This window comes from Drosophila guanche, unplaced genomic scaffold, assembly GCF_900245975.1.
Source record: "Drosophila guanche unplaced genomic scaffold, DGUA_6, whole genome shotgun sequence".
NCBI lineage: Eukaryota > Metazoa > Arthropoda > Insecta > Diptera > Drosophilidae > Drosophila > Drosophila guanche.
Window position 1 is genome coordinate 5,842,513 of NW_022995743.1, and position 19,879 is coordinate 5,862,391.

At 50.5% G+C, this 19,879-nt stretch overlaps 10 protein-coding genes across 10 annotated transcripts; 7 read left to right on the plus strand and 3 right to left on the minus strand.

Moving 5' to 3' along the window:
- The first annotated feature begins 1,842 nt into the window (after positions 1–1,842).
- Positions 1,843–2,183, plus strand: LOC117581323. Its single transcript, XM_034268434.1, has 2 exons — positions 1,843–1,973; positions 2,033–2,183. The coding sequence occupies exons 1-2, from the start codon at positions 1,890–1,892 to the stop codon at positions 2,132–2,134; spliced, it is 186 nt and encodes a 61-aa protein (XP_034124325.1). The 5' UTR covers positions 1,843–1,889; the 3' UTR covers positions 2,135–2,183.
- LOC117581318 (diptericin-A) lies at positions 2,110–2,695 on the minus strand. The gene is made up of 2 exons (XM_034268421.1): positions 2,529–2,695; positions 2,110–2,466 (listed from the first exon to the last, which is right to left on the minus strand). Exons 1-2 carry the CDS (start codon positions 2,655–2,657, stop codon positions 2,212–2,214), a joined length of 384 nt encoding a protein of 127 aa, XP_034124312.1. The 5' UTR covers positions 2,658–2,695; the 3' UTR covers positions 2,110–2,211.
- Positions 2,696–3,829: 1,134 nt separating this feature from the next.
- Positions 3,830–4,281, minus strand: LOC117582148 (diptericin A). Its single transcript, XM_034269736.1, has one exon. The coding sequence runs from the start codon at positions 4,235–4,237 to the stop codon at positions 3,926–3,928; it is 312 nt and encodes a 103-aa protein (XP_034125627.1). The 5' UTR covers positions 4,238–4,281; the 3' UTR covers positions 3,830–3,925.
- A 566-nt stretch (positions 4,282–4,847) lies between these two features.
- Positions 4,848–5,291, plus strand: LOC117584434. Its single transcript, XM_034273336.1, has 2 exons — positions 4,848–4,960; positions 5,028–5,291. Exons 1-2 carry the CDS (start codon positions 4,907–4,909, stop codon positions 5,169–5,171), a joined length of 198 nt encoding a protein of 65 aa, XP_034129227.1. The 5' UTR covers positions 4,848–4,906; the 3' UTR covers positions 5,172–5,291.
- A 2,030-nt stretch (positions 5,292–7,321) lies between these two features.
- On the plus strand, positions 7,322–9,009 carry LOC117579511 (juvenile hormone epoxide hydrolase 1). Its single transcript, XM_034265826.1, has 3 exons — positions 7,322–7,840; positions 7,905–8,109; positions 8,177–9,009. The coding sequence occupies exons 1-3, from the start codon at positions 7,440–7,442 to the stop codon at positions 8,975–8,977; spliced, it is 1,407 nt and encodes a 468-aa protein (XP_034121717.1). The 5' UTR covers positions 7,322–7,439; the 3' UTR covers positions 8,978–9,009.
- A 534-nt stretch (positions 9,010–9,543) lies between these two features.
- On the plus strand, positions 9,544–11,327 carry LOC117580252 (juvenile hormone epoxide hydrolase 1). Its single transcript, XM_034267090.1, has 4 exons — positions 9,544–9,808; positions 9,868–10,067; positions 10,209–10,416; positions 10,484–11,327. The coding sequence occupies exons 1-4, from the start codon at positions 9,608–9,610 to the stop codon at positions 11,264–11,266; spliced, it is 1,392 nt and encodes a 463-aa protein (XP_034122981.1). The 5' UTR covers positions 9,544–9,607; the 3' UTR covers positions 11,267–11,327.
- A 675-nt stretch (positions 11,328–12,002) lies between these two features.
- On the plus strand, positions 12,003–13,685 carry LOC117578660 (juvenile hormone epoxide hydrolase 2). Its single transcript, XM_034264700.1, has 4 exons — positions 12,003–12,248; positions 12,307–12,506; positions 12,570–12,780; positions 12,841–13,685. The coding sequence occupies exons 1-4, from the start codon at positions 12,039–12,041 to the stop codon at positions 13,642–13,644; spliced, it is 1,425 nt and encodes a 474-aa protein (XP_034120591.1). The 5' UTR covers positions 12,003–12,038; the 3' UTR covers positions 13,645–13,685.
- A 118-nt stretch (positions 13,686–13,803) lies between these two features.
- LOC117581756 (microtubule-associated protein RP/EB family member 1) lies at positions 13,804–14,944 on the plus strand. Its single transcript, XM_034269560.1, has 2 exons — positions 13,804–14,160; positions 14,222–14,944. Exons 1-2 carry the CDS (start codon positions 14,031–14,033, stop codon positions 14,878–14,880), a joined length of 789 nt encoding a protein of 262 aa, XP_034125451.1. The 5' UTR covers positions 13,804–14,030; the 3' UTR covers positions 14,881–14,944.
- Positions 14,883–15,984, minus strand: LOC117581049 (coiled-coil domain-containing protein 130 homolog). The gene has a single exon (XM_034268305.1). The coding sequence runs from the start codon at positions 15,928–15,930 to the stop codon at positions 14,941–14,943; it is 990 nt and encodes a 329-aa protein (XP_034124196.1). The 5' UTR covers positions 15,931–15,984; the 3' UTR covers positions 14,883–14,940.
- Positions 15,985–16,040: 56 nt separating this feature from the next.
- LOC117585279 (methionine--tRNA ligase, cytoplasmic) lies at positions 16,041–19,779 on the plus strand. Its single transcript, XM_034274706.1, has 6 exons — positions 16,041–16,255; positions 16,336–16,457; positions 16,550–17,385; positions 17,441–17,545; positions 17,599–18,750; positions 18,827–19,779. Exons 1-6 carry the CDS (start codon positions 16,153–16,155, stop codon positions 19,569–19,571), a joined length of 3,063 nt encoding a protein of 1,020 aa, XP_034130597.1. The 5' UTR covers positions 16,041–16,152; the 3' UTR covers positions 19,572–19,779.
- The last annotated feature ends 100 nt before the right edge of the window (positions 19,780–19,879 follow it).

The following is a 19,879-nucleotide window of genomic DNA, read 5'->3' on the forward strand; positions in this document are numbered from 1 at the left end:
CTATTGGGAGTGGAGGAGGAGTAGGCGAGGGCGAGGGATGTTGTAGTTGCAGTTGCAGTTGCAGTTTGCCGTTTGCTTTTTGCTTTTTGCCGTTAAGCGCTCATCTTGCCCAAATGTCAAATGCAAATGCGAAAAGCCAAAAGTCTGTCTGGCACCTGCTAACTTTTGCACTTTTCATTTTGGTCATTTCTCTTTTATGCATCTCACTCTCTCTCAGTCCGCTCTTCTCCTTCGCGCTCGCTCTTCCTCTCACCTCTTCTCCTTCGCGCTCTCACTCACCGCTAAGCTCCACGCTCTCATCTCTTGCACTCTCTCTCTCTCTCTCTCTCTCTCCGTCTATCTCTACTTGGCTGCGTTCTCTTCTTTTCCGGTTGCCAATCATAATTAATACGCTTAACTTGACTAAGTTAGTCCCACTTTAAGCTGACAAAATGTCCCACTTCTCTTGGGCTTCATTAAAAAGCCATTAGATGGGCCATACAATATCCATCCACCGCTCTCTATCGCTCCGTCCCACCCCCATCTGTGTCGGCGCAAACCCAGACTCTCATTAGAAACTTCTATTATGGAGAGCATAAATCTCTGGCATGTTTGTTTGTTCGCTTCGCCCGATACAATCAAAGACAAGACGCTGAGTGTTGAGTGTGTCAAACAATTTAACTTGCGGCAATCGCTGAGAGTCGCTGTCCTCGGTCCACAGTCTCCACACGGACCTCTGTCCTCGGAGCAAGTTTTGCGTGGGAAATGCCGTCGATCGTCACGATCAGTGCGCCCCCAAGACAGGAAAAGTCTTCACCGTCAACTTTCGGCTACAGGCGGAAAATGTAAAGTTGATTTTATCGTTTGACTCTAACTCTGGGCTCCAGCCCCAGGCCATGTTGTCGCTGTCTCGCTGTCTCGCTGTGCCTGTGTCTGTGTCTGTCTCTGTGCCTAAACTGATTTGCCACTTGACAAATGAGTTGACTGCCACATGTGCAATTTGGAAAACAATCCAAAGCAGCCACCCCACCCCGCACACAATTTTTCAAGTGGAGCCAATTTTCCTCCAACAAAGGGAAAATCTCTCTCTCTCTCTCTCGCTGGAGAAGCTTTGACTTTGACAATTTGTGCATTGATTTAGAAAATGGCTCTTCCAGTGGAATCGCTGCACACTCCTCCACATGAAAATGACATGGAAAACGAACAAACAAAAGAGAAAAGCGCAGCGCACACACAGAAAGATGAGAAGTTCAGCGCAATGATGCAGGGAAGTTCCTACATGCCCTACCCCGGGGAATGGCTTATGGATGTGTCTCCAGTCGCACATCTCACCCTTGCTTAGAGTATAACAAGGAAAATTGGCCAGCAATTGGTGCTATCAAAAGGCAACTTCCAGATTTACCCAAACCTACTTCAAGTCAGTGGCGGAGGCAGACTCAGGGGCAGAGCGAAAATTTCTGTTTCGATTGTTGGGGCATAAGGAAAAAAGTCATCATAGCCTGACCTTCATTGTTGGCTCTGTGCTGCTTCTAACATTTAAATTTTGTTTTCCTTTATATTTTTTTGCTTCATCTTTGTGCCGCTTTTGTGTCGGTTTTGGTTTGGTTTGGTTTGGTTTCTTTTCGATTTCAACAGAAAACGTGCCAAAAAATGTTTGACTGCCAGTTGCACGTTCCACAAAATGTAATACAGTTCAAGTGGGTGTGGGTTTGGCTTTGGCTTTGGCTTTGGCATGGCTCGACCTGGTCTGTGTCTGCTCTGTGCCGCTGCCTCTGAAGCTCTTGACACACATCCGTGCCTTATCAGGGTCTTATCAGCTGGCGGGGGGGGCGGGAGAGAACCGACCGACACCCTGGACAGCAATCAATGTCAGGGCGCAGCTTCAGTTGTGTTTAGCATCTCTCTGAGAAATGTTCGCCGCCCTAAGTCTCTGGTTGATTCTGCATTTGATTGGCCTGCTCCAAGGTCGCTCCATTGTGGGCGAAAGTCAGGAGGTGAGCCCACAGCTTAAAGGTCATTGCTTTAATGTCAATATTCGATGTCTTTTTCCCAGTGGCTGACACCCCAGCCCCAGCCAGATCCCACAATCTTTGTGTATTCCCCGACCGAAAAGCAAGAGATATTTTCAACTGATGTTTGGATGAATAGTTTTTAATGTTCATTTCGAATTATATAAATAAATGTCAATGGCTGGATCTTTAACATAATTGCGGTGGTAGCCTTAGAGATTCCCTAGAACCTGAAGGTGTACTGTCCACCGACGCCGAACTGGGGGCGACTGTTGCCGTAGGGTCCACCGAGGTGTTGGGCATACTGTCCCGTGGCATCCACGGAGTGGCGTCCGTTCTGGCTCTGCCACACAGGGGCACGACCGCTCAGGCTGAGATCAATGCCCTGGCGAGGGCCACCGCCGCCGCCACCCTGCAGCTGCCACTGGCGACGCACACGCGGATGCGCCACATCCACGTCAATGTCATCGGGAAAGAACTAGAAAATAGAGGGGCCATTAGCTGGTGGACTTCTGCAGCGCTCTGGCTTGGGTTACTCACCTGCAAGGGTTCCATATAGACCAGATTCGGTTCATCTTCCAGTGCATAAACCAACGGATTGGGATAGGCAGCGACACAGAGGCAGGCACAGGCCAGGCTGAGCAGCAGGAAACTTGCTTTGAATTCCATGTTGTGGGTTGTACTTTGAGAACTGAATGCTGCTTGGACAGAAGTTTCCTTCTTTTATACCTCGGATTAGGGTCTTATCAACGATTGGGTATTGGGTTTGATTCCCCATCAGAGGGAATCCCATCGGAGTGGGAGAGCAACCCAGCTCAGTGCTTCACAAGTAGATCCCCGCATCTGCCAGCCAGCCAGCCAGCCAGCCATCCGCTGATTGATAAGAAATATGATCTATCAACAAGGGTCGCTCTCTAGACTGAAAAGTGAATCCCAAGGCAGCAACAACGAATGAGGTGAACAAATGAGACACTTAAAGTTTACGGAATTATTCATGGGCGCCTCGTCTTGCGACATGAATAATAAATCTTAAGTTATATATTTTCTTACATAAAAGACCACGGGGGTGCACCTGGCACATCATGGATGAATCTACGAGTACTTTCTGCTACTCTTTCAACCACACAATCTTATAAAACTCATTCGGCAACAGCAGATTGTCTGTCATTAGTCACTCCACCTCATATTTACTTTAAGCTTTTCCCGTATTTCTGTCTGTAGTTCTTGCAAATCTAAAAATCTTTCAAACATCATTCGGTAACCGTGGGTTGTGTGCAATTAGAGGCATTTATCTCAACCATCTCCCGCATCTCTGCCTGTCATAATTGTTTCCCAAGAGGATATCCCAAGCCACCCACGAAATATGCTTCCCCACATCGATCTGTCATGGGCCAAGGTCAGCTAATGATGTGAAAAGCTTTGGCTAAAACCCAAACATGGCCAAGAGTTTAAGCTTTAAAGAGAGCCTAGAACAAGTCGCAGCTAAATGAATCTGATGGCGTAATATTTTCTGTGTGTCTCAAGAGTTTTTGGGATTGAGATGATCTGCTGCGGATGCTGCATGATAAATTTCCACCGAAGGTTCTTTTGACAGTTTACGTAATAAATCCAATTAGCAAAAAACATTTATGTCTTGGCAGGTTTCATTAAGACCGCCCGTCATCGTCATTGGCAGCGCCTAATTGGTTATTACCCCGCCAGATTGTGGCCAAAAAAGATGTATCTACAATTAGCCAATCTGCAAGATCATCCATAGCCCTGTCTCCACCTCAAAACTCGTGAACGCTGAATGGTCCGGGGTAGACGAACACCGTCAAGGACACAAATTAAAAGTTAAAGCGTTTATGGGTAAATATTTGAATTCTTTATTAATAGTTCACAAATATGTGTAGTTGGGGTATGTACAAAGTTCGACAGAGTGTAGATAGGTCTACCATCTACCATCTGTAGCGATAGTTGGTGCCGACGCTGTAGCTGGGCTCCGAGTTGCCCCACTGGCCGCCCAAGCGCTGCGCATAGCCGCCGTTCACATCGATCTCGTGTCGTCCATTGTCGCTCCTCCACACATTCTCGCTGCCACGCACCCCAAAGGTGAGTCCTTCGCGCTCCTGTGCACCGCCACCGCCTTGCAGATTGAGCGGATATCGAGGCGCTGGCGTCGAAGGCATTGTCATGTCATCCGGCGACGGATATGCCACCACAGCACCGACAATGCAGCAGAGCAGAGCGAAAATAATTGTAGACTGCATCTTGATTGGAGTAGCTGAATGCGTTGACTGATACCATTGCTGCCCGCCCAGTGCTCCTTTATATACCAGTCCGGAGGTAGATAATCCCCCTCGAACGCAGGTCAACCCACTGCCGCGTGTGTGCATCCCCCAATGGGATTTTTGCGCCTCTTGTTTGAGTTGACAATTAGCGGCGTGGAAGCGGTGCGGCGTTGAAGGTGCTACTGGTACAGATAATATTGCTGCAATTCATAGATAAAATCCTTTCAATAATTAGACAGCTATAAGTTATGTTCAGATATCACCTTTAAGCCCATTTTATGAATGCAAAATCATGCTTATCTGTCAGACGGAATGCACCATGAAATATTATGCCCCAAACCGTACCGCTCTCTCTCTCTCTCTCTCTCTTATAATTCTTCAATTTTCCACATTTCTCTCGTTATTCATTCATATAAATCTCTCGCTCTCGCTCTCGCTCTCGGGCAAGCGGGCAGCGTCAGATAGAGCGCCGCGACATATGTACACACGTATGTACATATGTAAATACTCGCACAAATGTACATATGTCGGTACATTTTGCATATTTATTGAAATGATTAAAAATGTAGCGTCAACGTCAACAGGAAAACAGTGGCTCCACAGTAGGCTTCAGTGCAAGAGAGAGGGCGGGAGAGAACCGGACACATAATGTGGATACAATCGATATTCCTGCGAGCAGTGACCATTTTGTTGGTTGGTTGGGTAAGCCGAATCAGACAGCAGCCACTTCACAGCAACAGATCCACATACAAATTGTTTCGATTTTAAGCTGGGACACGTCATCTGCCAGTCGGATGAGTCTCATCTGCTGCTGTCGTCTGGCCAGACAGGCGGCGAGGGAGCACCAGCCAAAGCCGAGTTTCCCGTCTGGGATGATGCGCAGGGCGAGTGGCCAGGTGTGGCGGATCAGTGAGTCTAGCACCAAAAATACTTTCGCTTGTTTGCAGCGTAAAAGTATGCAACATTGTTGGGCCACTCAGCGTCTTTTCACAATTTCATAGCATACTTATTGGAGAAATAAAATGTGGAAAAATAATAGAAACCCGCTGCAAGGCGATTAATGTGCCAGGAAATCAATTTTAATTCATTTTCCCACCTATTAAATATTCCATTTGTGGGACTGTGGCAAAGGAATTGCTTGGACTAACCACCTTTTATTGGCTGGCCAGTATTTCCACGATGTTCCTATTCACATTCAGGACTGACCTGTGGAAAAGTGGTGGGAGAGCCAATTTGAAGTTCAATTTCCTGACACTCCCCCACAATTTTCTGTCTGGCTAAAATGCTTCATTCCACTGCTTTTTCATGCAATTTTTGATAAAAGGATTGGTCGAGCACGTGGAAATGGTCACCGAATAAAGGCTTTGCCTGTGTTTGATCATTCAGCTAAAAGATGAACTTCTAAAATCTCAGAACTTTTCTCTGGAACGGCAAATGAAATCAATTTTGCCGCAGTTCAATGGACTTTTACGACAAGTGCGTGTCAGTTGAATAAGAAAATAATTACGACCATTAAAAGCGAGCCCAGCCCAGCCCAGCCCAGCCCGCAATCAAGCTGAGGTTGCCCCGGGTAGCCGTGCCAGTAACTGGAACATACCCACTCCCAGTTGGCAGTGCTCCATCGCAGCCCAGTTCTAGGCACTCAATGAAATGGGAATTAGCCAGGAGTTGCTCCCGCATTAATGGCCACCGATTGGGTGCCTGGAATCCAACTCGAGTTGGGCCTGGAGGAGGTGGCAGCTTTGACACGCTTCCAAGTGCCATTCGCTGTGCCTGCGCCTGTGCCCGTGCCCTTGCCCGTGCCCGCTATCAATGCGATTTGGGGCAGGCACGCGAAGGAAACTTTTTCCGCTGCAGTTCATCGGCAGGATCGAGTCCTTTGGCTGCGGCACAGTAATTGCGTTAATTTTGCTCGAATTACGTTTCACAACATCCAAATTGTTTCTGCCGCTGGCCACGCCTTCTGCCTATTTTGTTTGGCTCCGTGTAAGTGTCTCGTCCTCCATTTGGGTTTGCATGTTTGGCGGCACTTTTGAGGATCCGTGAACGGCCGGTGCCTGCCAACCCACTTTGTCCCTCAGTCGAGCAGTTGCATGTCGACAACATAATTGTTTCGCCTCACAATTTCATACAAATTAAAGCAGGCTCGCTCGCGTCTTGCCTTTGACATGACAAGTGCATGTCAGCCGCCCAAGTTCCAACCACTGACTCACCCAGCTGCCCCAACAGGCTGAAAACAACCACCATCCAACAGGGTACACTGCCTCAGCTCTAGCAATTATACATGCATAATGCAGGGTTTCGACCAACGTGCTTGACCCTCACTGGGTCCACCCACAGGAAGGGTCTCCCTAGTCACGTCCTAGCGGGCACAGCAGACGGGCCAAGGGCAGGAAGTGGTTCGAAGTTCTATCTGCCATGGGAGTGTTTTCCTGAGTGTTATACACGTGGCCCACTGATCTACCCAAATTCATGCACAGCGAGCCACATCCGCGGCGGCAACGGTGCTCAGATTTATGATCATTTACCGGCAGGCAGGCCACAGCGCTTACCAATAAATAAGTTGAGTTCGAGTTCTCTGATAAGATATGACTTGCTTATAAGTAGCTGTGGCTACCCAGCTCTCCCATAGCTAGACGACACATTGTAGTCTCTATAAATGTGTATCGCTCAGCCAAATCAATGGCCCATTCAAGGTGCAGACGTGTGAACGAACCGCAGCTGCACCTTGGTGTGGAACCAGCAGAAATTCTCAATGAAGCCAATGACTTTTTGTTTTGCCCAACTGCCCTATGGCCCCAGACACTTAGTCACTCATTAACAGGCACACAGTCAGTGCAAATAGCCAAAAACATCAGTTAACAGAGAGTTGAAAGATTGAGTGGAAAGGTCGCACAGCATTTGGTCCCACTGTTCACGCGAGTATATGCATGCACGAATTTATCAAAATTTATTATTAGTTTATAGTACATAGAAAAAGACATTAAACTTTGATAGAGCTTTGGGCATCGGGCAGAGTCGTTCGTTGTTGGAGGAGCGGAGCCAGTCAGTTCGATAACGGCTCGCTGGGCGTGCGGTTCTGTCGAGACATTTGAGAAGGGAATCTTGGGACGCTTATCTACGGCTGTCGTTGTGCTCGCAGCTCATTTGAATTCAAGCCAAGAAGAGCTAATTTGCGGCAATGAAGTGCTTGATAATATTCGGACTGATTGTGGCCGTGTTCGGAGCCTTTGTCGGCTATGGCTATTTGGTGTTCACGGAGCTGACGCGTCCGCTGCCGAAGCCAGAGATCAGCGACAACACCTACTGGGGTCCCGGCGATGGCAAGGACTATGTGCCCGATAAGCGCATCAACGAGTTCCGACTGAGCGTGCCACAGGCCGAGATTGAGGATCTGCGTCAGCAGCTGAATCGCACCCTGCGCCTCACCGATCCACTCGATGGCATCTCCTTCGAGTATGGCTTCAACTCGCATGCACTGGAACAGTTTGTCGATTACTGGCGGGAGAAGTATCTGACCAAGTGGGATGAGCGCCAGGAGTTCTTTAACAAATTCAAGCAGTACACCACCGAGATTCAGGGGTTCGTTTGCATTTCATCTCGAAATTTGTACTTTAATCTATTCATTTTATTTCCTTTCTTGCAGCCTGAACATTCACTTTATACGCGAGAAGGCGAGCGAGGAGGCAGCCGCCAAGAAGCATGTCTATCCGCTGCTGCTGCTCCACGGCTGGCCGGGATCGGTGCGCGAGTTCTACGACATAATTCCCATGCTGACCAACGATCAGAATGTGACGGATTATGCCTTCGAGGTGGTGGCTCCCTCCCTGGTGGGCTATGGCTGGTCTGATGTGAGTTTTTGCTACACCAAAACTGCATTCAATTCTTGCTAATCGTGTGTCCCTTGCCCCTGCATAGGCTGCCAGTCGTCCTGGCTTCAATGCCGCCGAAATGGCCACCGTCATGAGGAACCTAATGCTGCGTCTGGGCCACAAGAAGTTCTTCATTCAGGGCGGCGATTGGGGCAGCATCATTGGCAGCAATCTGGCCACACTCTATCCGGAGAATGTCATCGGCTATCACTCCAACATGTGTGTGCTCAACTCGCCCTTGGCCATCCTCAAGGGCATCTATGGCACGTACTTCTCGGAGAAGATTATACCCTCGCGCTTCTTCTACGATCACCACTTCCCCGTGTGGGACAAGTACGCGGAGCTGCTGCAGGAGAGCGGCTACTTCCACATTCAGGCCACCAAGCCGGACACCATTGGTGCGGCACTCACCACCAGTCCCGTGGGCCTGGCCGCCTACATTCTCGAGAAGTTCCAGACCTGCACGAATCCCGGCGTGAAGCAGGACTTTGGGGCCATCGTCACGGTCTTTGGGCTCGAGCCGGTGCTGGACAACCTCATGGTGTACTATCTGACCAACTCGATCACCACTGCGGTGCGTTTCTACGCGGAGAACGTGTCGAAGGCGTACACCAATCTGCAGCTGGACCGAGTGCCCACGCCCGTGCCCATGGGCTGTTCCCGTTTCCGCTACGACCTGCCCTCCGTCACGGACTGGCAGCTGCGCGACAAGTTCCCCAACCTGAAGCACTCCATGTACTTCCAGCAGGGCAGCCACTTTGCCGCCTTGGAGATGCCCGCCATGCTCTACCAGGATTTTACAGCCTTCGTGGGCAAGATCGGTCTTCATGGTGAGAAGCCAAAATAAAGTAGATTTTTGTACCTATGATTAGCAAAGATCAACATCAAGTTTAATACTGGAACGGGTGGGTAGATGGTATTATTGCCCAAATTGGTACGCTTCCAAGCAAAGTTCCAAATTCCAAGAAAAAATAACATTAATTTGTTTATTTACGATCAAAACAAAAAGCAAAACAATTGCTTGGCCAAAGCTCGTAGCAGTTTGATGTCGGTAAAAGCTTCGTTTCCAATTGCAGCTTTCGCCTGTTGATAATTCAATTTGTGGTCAATCCCATAGCCACAGCGAGTGTCAGCAGCGCCGTCGGCACTTTATAATTGAAATTCTAGCCGGTCATGTAGATCACAAGTATATTTCGTTTCGAATTGTTCGTAGTGTTATCCATTAACATTCTAAGCATGAATCGTTTTGTAATAATATCGCCTCATCATGCTCGCATTGCAGGCGCAGACAGTTGCGATTACAAAGCTTAAAATAGAAGCCACAGTCCACATGGAATCCACAAGCAGGCCGGCCGGCTGGGCCAAAGCTTTCGTGCGCCTTGTGTTTGGCAAACCAAAATTATTTCTGTGCAGTGATCCGAGCCGATCGGCTGTGTGCAATTGTGGAATTAAAATAAATTAAAGTAAAGCAAACATTATGACAAATTTATTTGTTCGCTTCCTGGTCGGAGGCCTGGCCATGCTGGCCGCCATTGGGTACAAGAACTATCGCGAGTTGTCGGCGCCCGGCAAGCGGCCCGAGCTTGACAACAATGCCTACTGGGGACCAGAGCTGAGCAAGCAAAACTACAAAGAGAACAAGGCCATCTTGCCGTATGACATCAGCGTCAATCCAGAGGTAAGGGAGCATTTATTCGTGTATTCCATGTGATCTTATTGTGATGCTTTGTTGCCCAGGTCATTGCAGATTTGAAGAGCCAACTGAGTCGTCCCCTGAAGCTGCAGGCACCGCTGGAGGGTGTGGGCTTTGAGTACGGGTTCAATGCGAATGAGCTGCAAAAGGTGGTGAAATACTGGCGAGACACATACCTGACCAAGTGGGGTGAGCGCGAGAAGTATTTGAAAAAACTGGATCACTACCAGACCGAAATACAGGGGTGAGTAGATGGAGCTGCAGCTGCAGCTGCTTTGAACGAGTGCTCGCTCGGTTCGTGCATATTTAGTTGTGGAACTTGGAACGCATTAACAATTGACATTGCTAACCTCTGGTTAAACTCTGTTGCGCACTTTTGTTGCAGATTGAAAATTCACTTTATTCATGCAAAGCCGAGCAAGGAGGCCATTAAGAAGGGCAAGAAGGTGCTCCCCCTCCTCTTGTTGCACGGCTGGCCGGGCACCGTTCGCGAATTCTACGATTTTATTCCCCTGCTGACTGCAGGCAGCGACAAGAGCAACTACGTCTTCGAGGTGATTGCGCCCAGCTTGCCAGGCTATGGCTGGTCTCAGGTAGGTCTAAAAGCGTGCATTACTTCCCAGCAATGATTAACTCTCTTCCTCCTCCTGCTGCTATTAGGGATCTTCAAAGACTGGCTTTGGCGTGGCCCAGGTGGCTGTGGTGTTGCGTAACCTGATGGTGCGTCTGGGCTTTGACAAGTTCGTGGTGCAGGGCGGTGACTGGGGCTCGCTGATCGGCTCCAATGTGGCGTCGCTCTTCCCGGAGAATGTGCTCGGCTATCACTCGAACATGTGCGCAAACAACAGTCCCATGGGCAGCCTGAAGCTGATGCTGTCGTTTGTCTTTCGCAGTTGGTTCGTTGATGAACAGAACGCGCACTTTTATAAGGGCTTTGGCGGCATCTTCTCCTTCCTCATGGAGGAGATGGGCTATGCCCACATTCAGGCCAGCAAGCCGGACACCATTGGCAACGCTTTGATCGACAATCCCATTGGTCTGGCCTCCTACATCGGGGAAAAGTTCTCCACGTGGACGAATCCTGCGTTCAAGACGCTGCCAGATGGCGGCCTTACCAAGCGCTTCACCTACGACCAGCTGCTGGATAACATCATGATCTACTATGTGACCAACTCGATCACCACCTCCATGCGCCTCTACTCCGAGTCAATGAGCAAGGCACAATTTGCCCTGGCTGTCGATTCACTGCCCATTACGGCCAAGACTGGATGCACTCGATTCGCTTATGAACTCTTACACGTGCCCGACGGCGTGCTGACCAACAAGTTCCCCAATCTGGTGCACAGCACCCACCAGCAGGACGGCGGACACTTTCCTGCGTTCGAGCTGCCGCAGCAGCTGTACGAAGACTTCACGGCCTTTGTGCAGAAAGCTGAACTCTAAGCCCGAAATTTCGTACTCGCTTGGAATGCAATAAATACGCTTAGGTTTTCCTCTCTCTCTCTCTCTTCCCACACAATCGCATTCTTGGAAATTAAACTAAACCCCAAACCATTTGATAGCATTTGCCTTATCTTATTTAAAAAAACCGAAAGTTAAAGAGCCTCGCATACAGACAAAGAGTCCCCACAAAGTTTTGTATGTGTAAACTCTGAAACTCTTGCATAACATGTGGAGATCATAAAAGGTAGCTCTCTGTGAAAGCTTCGTGCACATTTACCAACCCCCAAGTCAGTCCCAGAGTGGCAATTTGCCTACCTGGGCCCGGCAACGTTTCAGCTGCGTCGCAAAATATCATCAGCTAACGGCGAGCTCAAAGCTTACTCTCGCTCGCGCTCTCTCTTGCTCAACCAAAAGCTCTGTCAGTAAAATAAACAATCAAAGCAAAAGCACAGGCTTGAATGACCTGGAAAACCGCTACAGAGTGTCAAGTAATGCCACGATAAGCTTCGACTGATCAACTCACCGTGCGTAGAGCATTAGTTTGCCAAACAAAAATGCTTATCATCATGAGTTACAAGTTTGAGAGCGAGAGCTGAGCTGCGCCCACAACAATGATACTCATGCTAGAGCTGCAGCCTAGAAGAATTGACAGTTAGCGTTATACACACATACATGTACATATGTATTTAGTGATATTCTGATTAGACTACGACGGGAGCGGTGCGGTCATTGTGTGTTGAGCTGTCGCGGTATCAGGTATAGTCGCTTCGTTATGTCCGTCACAGTGAAAATTCTGGTGCTGGTGCTGGCCATTGGCGGCGCTTTGGTCTATAGGAATGTTAGCCAACTGTGGGGAGATTTGCCGGCCCCGAAACTGGACACGCAGCAATGGTGGGGCGATGCGGCACAGCCCAAGGACTATGCTGCCTATCTGGCCAACAATTCGGAAGTGATCGGTAATCGCCTTAGCTATCCGGAGAAGGTAAGCCTTTTGAGCAAAGATTCCAAGTAACAGAATCTAAGAGTTTTCCCTTCCCCAGACCATTACCGATTTGTTTGGCCGCCTGAATCGCACTCTCCGCCTGACGCCCCCATTGGAGGGCGTTGCCTTCGAGTACGGATTCAACACAAACTATCTAAAGGAAGTGGTGGAGTACTGGAGAGACGATTACCTGCCGCGTTGGCGCGAACGTGAAGTCTTCCTTTGGCAATTCAATCACTTCACCACCGATATTCAGGGGTGAGGAGATAAGCGCTTATCGCCCGAGCGGGTCCAATGATAATGAATGATTGACAATTTCAGGCTACGCATGCACTTCCTCCACCTGATGGTCTACGACGACAACAAGGTGGGCAAGCACCACTATCCGGTGCTCCTGCTGCACGGCTGGCCGGGATCGGTGCGCGAGTTCTACGATCTGATCCATCTGCTCCATCAGACCAATCTCGATAAGAACAACAAGTATATTTTTGACGTGATTGTACCCAGTTTGCCAGGCTATGGCTGGTCCGAGGTAGGTTGAAGTCAAAGCTATAATATGCTCCTTCCACAAATAATGATCTTTTTGCTACAGGGTACTTCCCGTACGGGGCTTGGACCTGCCCAAGTGGCCGTGATTATGAGCAATCTTATGGCACGCCTGGGCTACAACAAGTACTTCATTCAGGGCGGCGATTGGGGCAGCATCATTGGCAACCACATGGCCACCCTCTTCCCGGATAACGTGCTTGGCTACCACTCGAATATGTGCACCAACATGAATCCCAAGTCCCAAGTGATCGGCGCATTGGCCGGCTTCTGGCCCAGTCTCTTTGTGCCCAGTGGCTTCGAGGACTTCTTCTTCCCCAAGTCGCGCGCCCTAGCCTTTCTCATTGAGGAAAGCGGCTACTTCCACATTCAAGCCACCAAGCCGGACACTGTTGGCGCAGCCCTCACCGACAACCCTGTCGGCCTGGCCGCCTACATTCTGGAGAAGTTCTCCACGTGGACCAATCCCAGCTACCGCGGTTTGCCCGATGGCGGCATCACAAAGCGCTACACCATGGACACCCTGTTGGACAATGTAATGATATATTATCTGACCAACTCGATCACCACCTCTCAGCGCCTGTACGCCGAGGCATACTCCAAAGAGCAGCGTGAGCTGCAGCTGGACCGCGTTCCCACTCCGGTGCCAACTGGCTGTGCACGCTTCAAGAGCGACATCATGCACAACCTGGATATTCAGATGAAGGATAAGTTCCCGAACTTGATACACAGCACATACCACAAGCAGGGTGGACACTTTGCCGCCCTCGAGGTGCCAAAGGTGCTGCACAAGGACTTCCTAGAGTTCGTCCAGAAGGTGGAGCAGAAGTTTAGGGTGAAGCCACTGTAGTCTAATTTTTTTAAAGTTTAAATAAAAGGGCGCTCTTCTGATATCGATAGCTTTGATATCGATAGCACGAGCATGTGAATATCATAATATCCCTTCTTCCCGTCACTGGATCCTGGAATGTATTAATTGGAAGCTGTGCGCCAATCGCAAAAGTGGCGGCAGAAAGGAAGGACAAAGGCAAAGCAACGATAGTTAAATAAAGCAAAAGGAAAACTGAAACCATTTTATAAACGGAGTAGGCCGGGCCCATTCCATACAAGCTTTTAAGTCTCACAAAAATATTATTTTCCTGAGTCAATTTTTTTCGCTTGAGCCAGAACGAACGCGACAGATCCCGTCAACGTTTATTCTAGTGAAAAAAGAAACAGAAACGAAAAGATCGAACAATGAGTGACCTTAAGATGACCGTGTCCCTGACCAGCGTCAATGGAGAGAATATGTCGCGCCATGACATGCTCCAATGGGTCAATACCATGGTGCAGGGCAAGTTCAAGAAGATCGAAGAGCTGTGCTCAGGTGAGAGATGCTCCAAGCACGCTGACGATCTTCATACTCAGTATTCAGGCCTTTCCCTTAGGTGTTGCCTACTGCCAAATGATGGAGTTGATCTTCCCAAGCTGCATCAACCTGAAGCGCGTGAAGATGAGCGCCAAGTTGGAGCACGAGTGCCTGCACAATCTGAAGCTATTCCAGGGCGCTTTTACACGGCTCAAGCTGGACAAAACGGTGCCCATCGATCGCCTGATCAAGGGCCGCTTCCAGGACAACTTTGAGTTCCTGCAGTGGTTCAAGAAGTTCTTCGACTCGCAGGCTCCTGGCATGGAGAATATCAAATCAGCGGCCAACGCGCCCATTCCAAAGCCCATCAAGCCACGCGGCTTCGCCAAGGAACTTGCCAAGGTAGTTTCGCCACTATCCAGCGATATAAGCGCAGAGGACGATTTAACTATTAGCGACTTGATGAGCGAGATTCAGACCTTGAGCCTGAAGACAGACAGCGCCGTGGTGGCACGCGACGAGTGCTACAACAAGCTGCTCCAAATCGAAGGCTTCATGGACGACATGATAAACGGAGGCAAGCACGTGGAGTTCTGCAATCGCATCTGTGCCGTGCTCTACAAGACCATTGATGGCCAGCCCGCTGCAGCAGACAGCCTAGGATGCAACGGAAATGCCAATGGCAACGCCGCTCCCGACACAGCTCTGGTGCCGCCGGTGGCTAATGAGGAGTATTGAGATTGTTTGGCGTGTCATTGTTGTTCTTATTTTAATTTGTATTATTATACTTATTGTGCATTAACTGTTCGAGTCGTTATCCGAGGAGGAGTATTCTCCCACCAGACTCAACGACTTTTCGGGAACAGAAGCCCCATCTTCCGACTTATCGGGAGCAGAAGCCACATCAGCGGACTGGTCCGACTGGACTTGCTTCCGTCGAATGCCCAAATCCTGCAGCTGCAGCTGTGAGTTGAGAATCTTCTGCCGCTTCAGGCCACCGAACGTTGTTGCAGTGGCTCCGGGCAATGCCGGTCGCATGAGTAGATCCAGGCGCTGCTCTGATGCCCGCTCAATGGCCGATTTGGTTTGAAGCTTCATCAGTGCCGCCATTTGCCGGTCCTGGTCTGTTTCTGGCAGCAGAGTTAAGTCGAGACTGCTCTTGGCCAGCAGCTGGCGATCCAGTTCCTGCTGGCCCTTTATTTCCTTCTTTTGGTGACGGAATTCGGTCCGCAGGCGGCAGTTGGCCTCGTAGGTGTCGTCCCACACGCTCTGGTTGCGCTCGAACAGCTTCTGGAGCACAGGCTTGGCGTCGGCGGCTGCCTTGGCATCCTTGGCCTGGTGCTCCAGCTTGTACATGGCGTCGTCGAAGAGCCGCTTCTGCACCTCCTTCGTTTCCGGCACCACCTGCTCATTCTGCAGCGGATCCCAGCGGTTCTCCTGGCGTCGCGCACCAGACAGGATGGTGTAGTCGAGGTTGCCGGGATCTGTTTGGATCTCGAAGTGATTGTCACAGAGGTGGCACTTCATGCGGAACTTGTAGATCGGTGTGGAGTAGTACATGCCCACCTTGGTCTTCTCCGCATTATAGCGCACACCCATCCCGATGTGGTTCTTGCAGCCGTCGCACCAGATATTGTAGGGCATCTCAAAGCGGATGATGATGATGCCCAGGTGAATCTTCCGGGCACGCTCCCGAAGGGCATGCGTGCCCTGGAATTTGTTGAGTCCGCCCTTCTTCGGATCATAGTCGGGCGGATAATATTTATTTTGTCCCTTACGTTCACCCATTTCGCACGAATTTGTAAATAAAACCTGGCTGCTACAGCTGTTTTCAACGTTTCAGCATGCTGTGCAACACTAGTTTATTGTGTCTGAGGTATTTCGATATTTATCGACTATCGATATTTCCGCGTTCACGCTGGCGTGCGGTGCAGCAAAACTTCGTAGAATTTATTTTAACCCTTTCTGCCACGTAAATTGAATTAGAAGTAGTTCTTGGATCTCTGCAAGATGATAATATACACAAACGAAGGCAATCCCCTGGGACTGCAGCTGCTGATGCTGGCCAAATTCGCCAAGCGGTCGGTGCAGGTGCAATTGGTTAACCTAAATGGTAAGGGAAAACTCCATTAGTATGCGGTGCACTGTGACTAACCAATTAGTGGCTCATGCAATAATTGCATTGCGTTACAGATGCCAAGTTCAAGGATTTGCTGATTCTGCCCACACTGGAGCTGGACGATGGACTGCGGCTGTTCTCACCCGCTGCCGTCGCCAAGTATCTGCTGGCGGATGGGGGCCAGCTGAGGGATGAGGTACGGAAACAGGCATAATTGTGCTTAATTTAAGCAATGCCCCTTCAAGGTCAAACCAATTCGTGTAACAATATTTTGGGTTTCTCCCACAGTGGCTGGAGTGGGCGATCACGTTGCTGGCTCCTGCCCTCGCCCATCACATGGCCGTGGGACATCGCGCGGACCCAAACGCCTTGCCAGTGCTGAATGCTCTGGTGAAGAAGCTGGACGATTGCCTGAAAGCCTCTCCGTACCTGGCTGGTGACAAGCTGACCGCTGCTGACATCGCCGTCTGGTCGCTGCTGGCTCCGGATGGCACGCTCAAGGGTGCGCAGAACCTGGACAGTCTGCAGGGCTGGTACAACCGGGTGAAGGCGCTGCCCGAGGTGCAACAGGTGCTGGCCGAGCAGCCGCTGAAGGATCTTAGCTTCAATGCGTTGCAGCAGTCGAATCGCTACGGCGGACTCCATCATGTGCCGCTGAAACGTCTTAGCCTGGCGGATTCGGGCAAACTGTTGGCCGAAACAGCATCCACAGTCGCGGACACAGTCACAGATGCGGAACTAGCTGCAGCAGGCGCTGCATTCACGTACACAGCCCACAAGGATGTGCCGCAGGAGCGCACAGTGCTGCCCAAAGCAGGCGAACGCAACGTGCTCATCACTTCGGCCCTGCCTTATGTTAACAACGTTCCCCACTTGGGCAACATAATTGGCTGCGTCCTGTCTGCTGATATCTTTGCACGCTACTCCCGCTCAGCTGGCTACAACACGCTGCTCATCTGCGGCACAGATGAATACGGCACCGCCACGGAGAACAAGGCCCTGGCCGAGAACCTTACTCCCCGGGAGATCTGCGACAAGTACTTTGAGCTGCATAACTCCATCTACCGCTGGTTTGGCATTGGCTTCGATTACTTTGGCCGCACCACCACCCAGGAGCAAACGGAGTGAGTGAATCTGTCGCTGTGGCTGTGGCGAAATAATATTCTGTTGATTTTGCAGCATTGTGCAGGAGGCATTCAAGGATGTCCAAAAAGCTGGCTACATCATCACAGACAGCGTGGAGCAGCTGCTCTGCCAGAAGTGCGACCGTTTCCTGGCCGATCGGTGGGTTTTCCTGCGTTTTTCTTTGCATTCATTTAATCTTTGAATCTCTTTAGCTTTGTGGAAGGTACCTGTCCGCATCCTGGCTGCGGCTATGAAGATGCCCGTGGCGATCAGTGCGACAAGTGCGGCAAACTGGTGACAGCCACCGAACTCATTCGTCCACGCTGCAAAGTGTGCAACACTGCACCCATCCTCCGCTCCTCGGATCAATTGTTCATCGATCTGCCCAAGGCTGAGCCCCGGCTGCGCGAGTGGGTGGACAAGTCGGAAAACGGCTGGACCCACAATGCCAAGGTGATCACGAGAGCCTGGCTGAGGGAGGGCCTCAAGCCACGATGCATCACACGAGATCTGAAGTGGGGCATCCCCGTGCCCCACAGCGGCTTTGAAAAGAAGGTCTTCTATGTGTGGTTCGATGCGCCCTTCGGCTATGTGTCCATGACCAAGCGCTACACCAAGGAGTATCAGCAGTGGTGGCAGCCAGCCAAGGGCACCGACGTGGAACTGTTCCAGTTCATGGCGAAGGACAATGTGCCCTTCCACTCGGTGGTGTGGCCCAGCGTGCTGCTGGCCATCAACAAGGGGCACACGCTTGTGTCGCACATCATGGCCACCGAGTATCTGAACTACGAGGACGGAAAGTTCAGCAAGAGTCGCGGCATTGGAGTCTTTGGCAACGATGCCCAGGAGACGGGCATTCCGGCAGATGTCTGGCGCTTCTATCTGGCCTCGGCTCGACCAGAGGGCCAGGATTCCAGCTTCAGTTGGAACGATCTGGCCGCACGCAACAACTCCGAGCTCCTCAACAATTTGGGCAACTTTGTCAATCGTGCTCTGGTCTTCTGCGAGAAGAACTTCAACAGCACCGTGCCCGAGGTGGTCGCCACAGAGGAAGAGCTTATTTTGCTGGCCCTGGTCAACCGCGAGCTGCGTGGTTACATCAACTCCCTGGAGAAGGCCAAGCTGCGCGATGGCATTCGCCATCTGTTGGCCATTTCCCGGCATGGCAACGGCTACATGCAGACCCAGCAGCCCTGGGTGCTCCTCAAGGGTAGCGATGAGCAGAAGCAGCGCGCCGCCACCATCATTGCTCTGTGCGCCAACATTGCCTGTCTGTTGGCCAACCTACTCTTCCCCTACATGCCCGCCACGGCACGCACCCTCTTTGCTCAGCTCAACGCTAAACAGACGCCGCTCAATGCCGAGTAAGTAAATGGCCTGGCCCAGTGCCTCAGCAAAGATCTATCCTAAACTAAACTGCGCGTGAAACTCTTTATTTAGGAAGCCGCTGGCCACCGTGCTACTCCCAGCTGGACACAAGATCGGCAAGCCCGCGCCACTCTTTGCCAAACTGGAGCAGTCCTTCATTGATGAGCTCAAGGGCAAGTATGGCGGATCCCAGGCATCGAATACGGTTGCGGACGTGCAGAGCCAGTCAAGTGCCGCAGATCTGGAGCAGGCTGTGCAGGTTCAGGCCGATAAGGTTCGAGAGCTTAAGGCGAGTACCAAGGACAAGGCAGTGTGGCAGCCAGAAGTCAGCAAACTGTTGGACCTGAAGAAGCAGCTGGAGGAGGCTAAGAAGTCCGCCGTTTCGGCGCCAGCTTCTGCTTCTGCCCCATCGAACGGTGCACAGTCGGTGCAGGATCTGGAGAAGGCCGTGCAGGCGCAGGGCGAGAAAGTGCGAAACCTGAAGGGCAGCACAAAAGACAAATCTGTGTGGCAGCCAGAGGTGAATGTGCTGCTCGATCTGAAGAAGCAGCTGGAGGCTGCTCAGAAGGCAGCCAAAGCGGCTCCCGCTGCAGCTGCTCCTCCTGCCCCGTCGGTCGATGCAGACAAAGTGAAAGCGTTGGAAGAAAAACTTAATCAGCAGGCTGAAAAGGTGCGAACCCTAAAGGCCGCTGGGGATGTCGCTGTGTGGAAGCCCGAACTTGAAATTCTATTGGGCCTGAAGAACGAACTGGCGGCTTTAACTGGTGCACCCCCCGCTGGCGGACAGGCCAAGAGCAAGGGCAAGAAGAAAAAGTAAAGTGTGTAAATCCTCCATTAGTATGCTGGACATTTTTACCTCAACTTTCTAATCACGCATTCGATGGCGACAAACCTTAGTCGTGGACTGGCACATCTCCAGTCATTTTGCTTAATTAATTTCGTTTGCATTTAACAAACTTTGTATTTATTTGAATTGTACCCAGATTCAGTTAGTAATTTAATGAGTTTGCGAAAGAGGCATTAAATCTATTGACTTTCATTCAAATTCGAATATTTGTTGCAAAAATCTGTTAAAAATTTGATTATTCACAATTAATAGCGATTATTTGGAGTTGGGTGAGTATC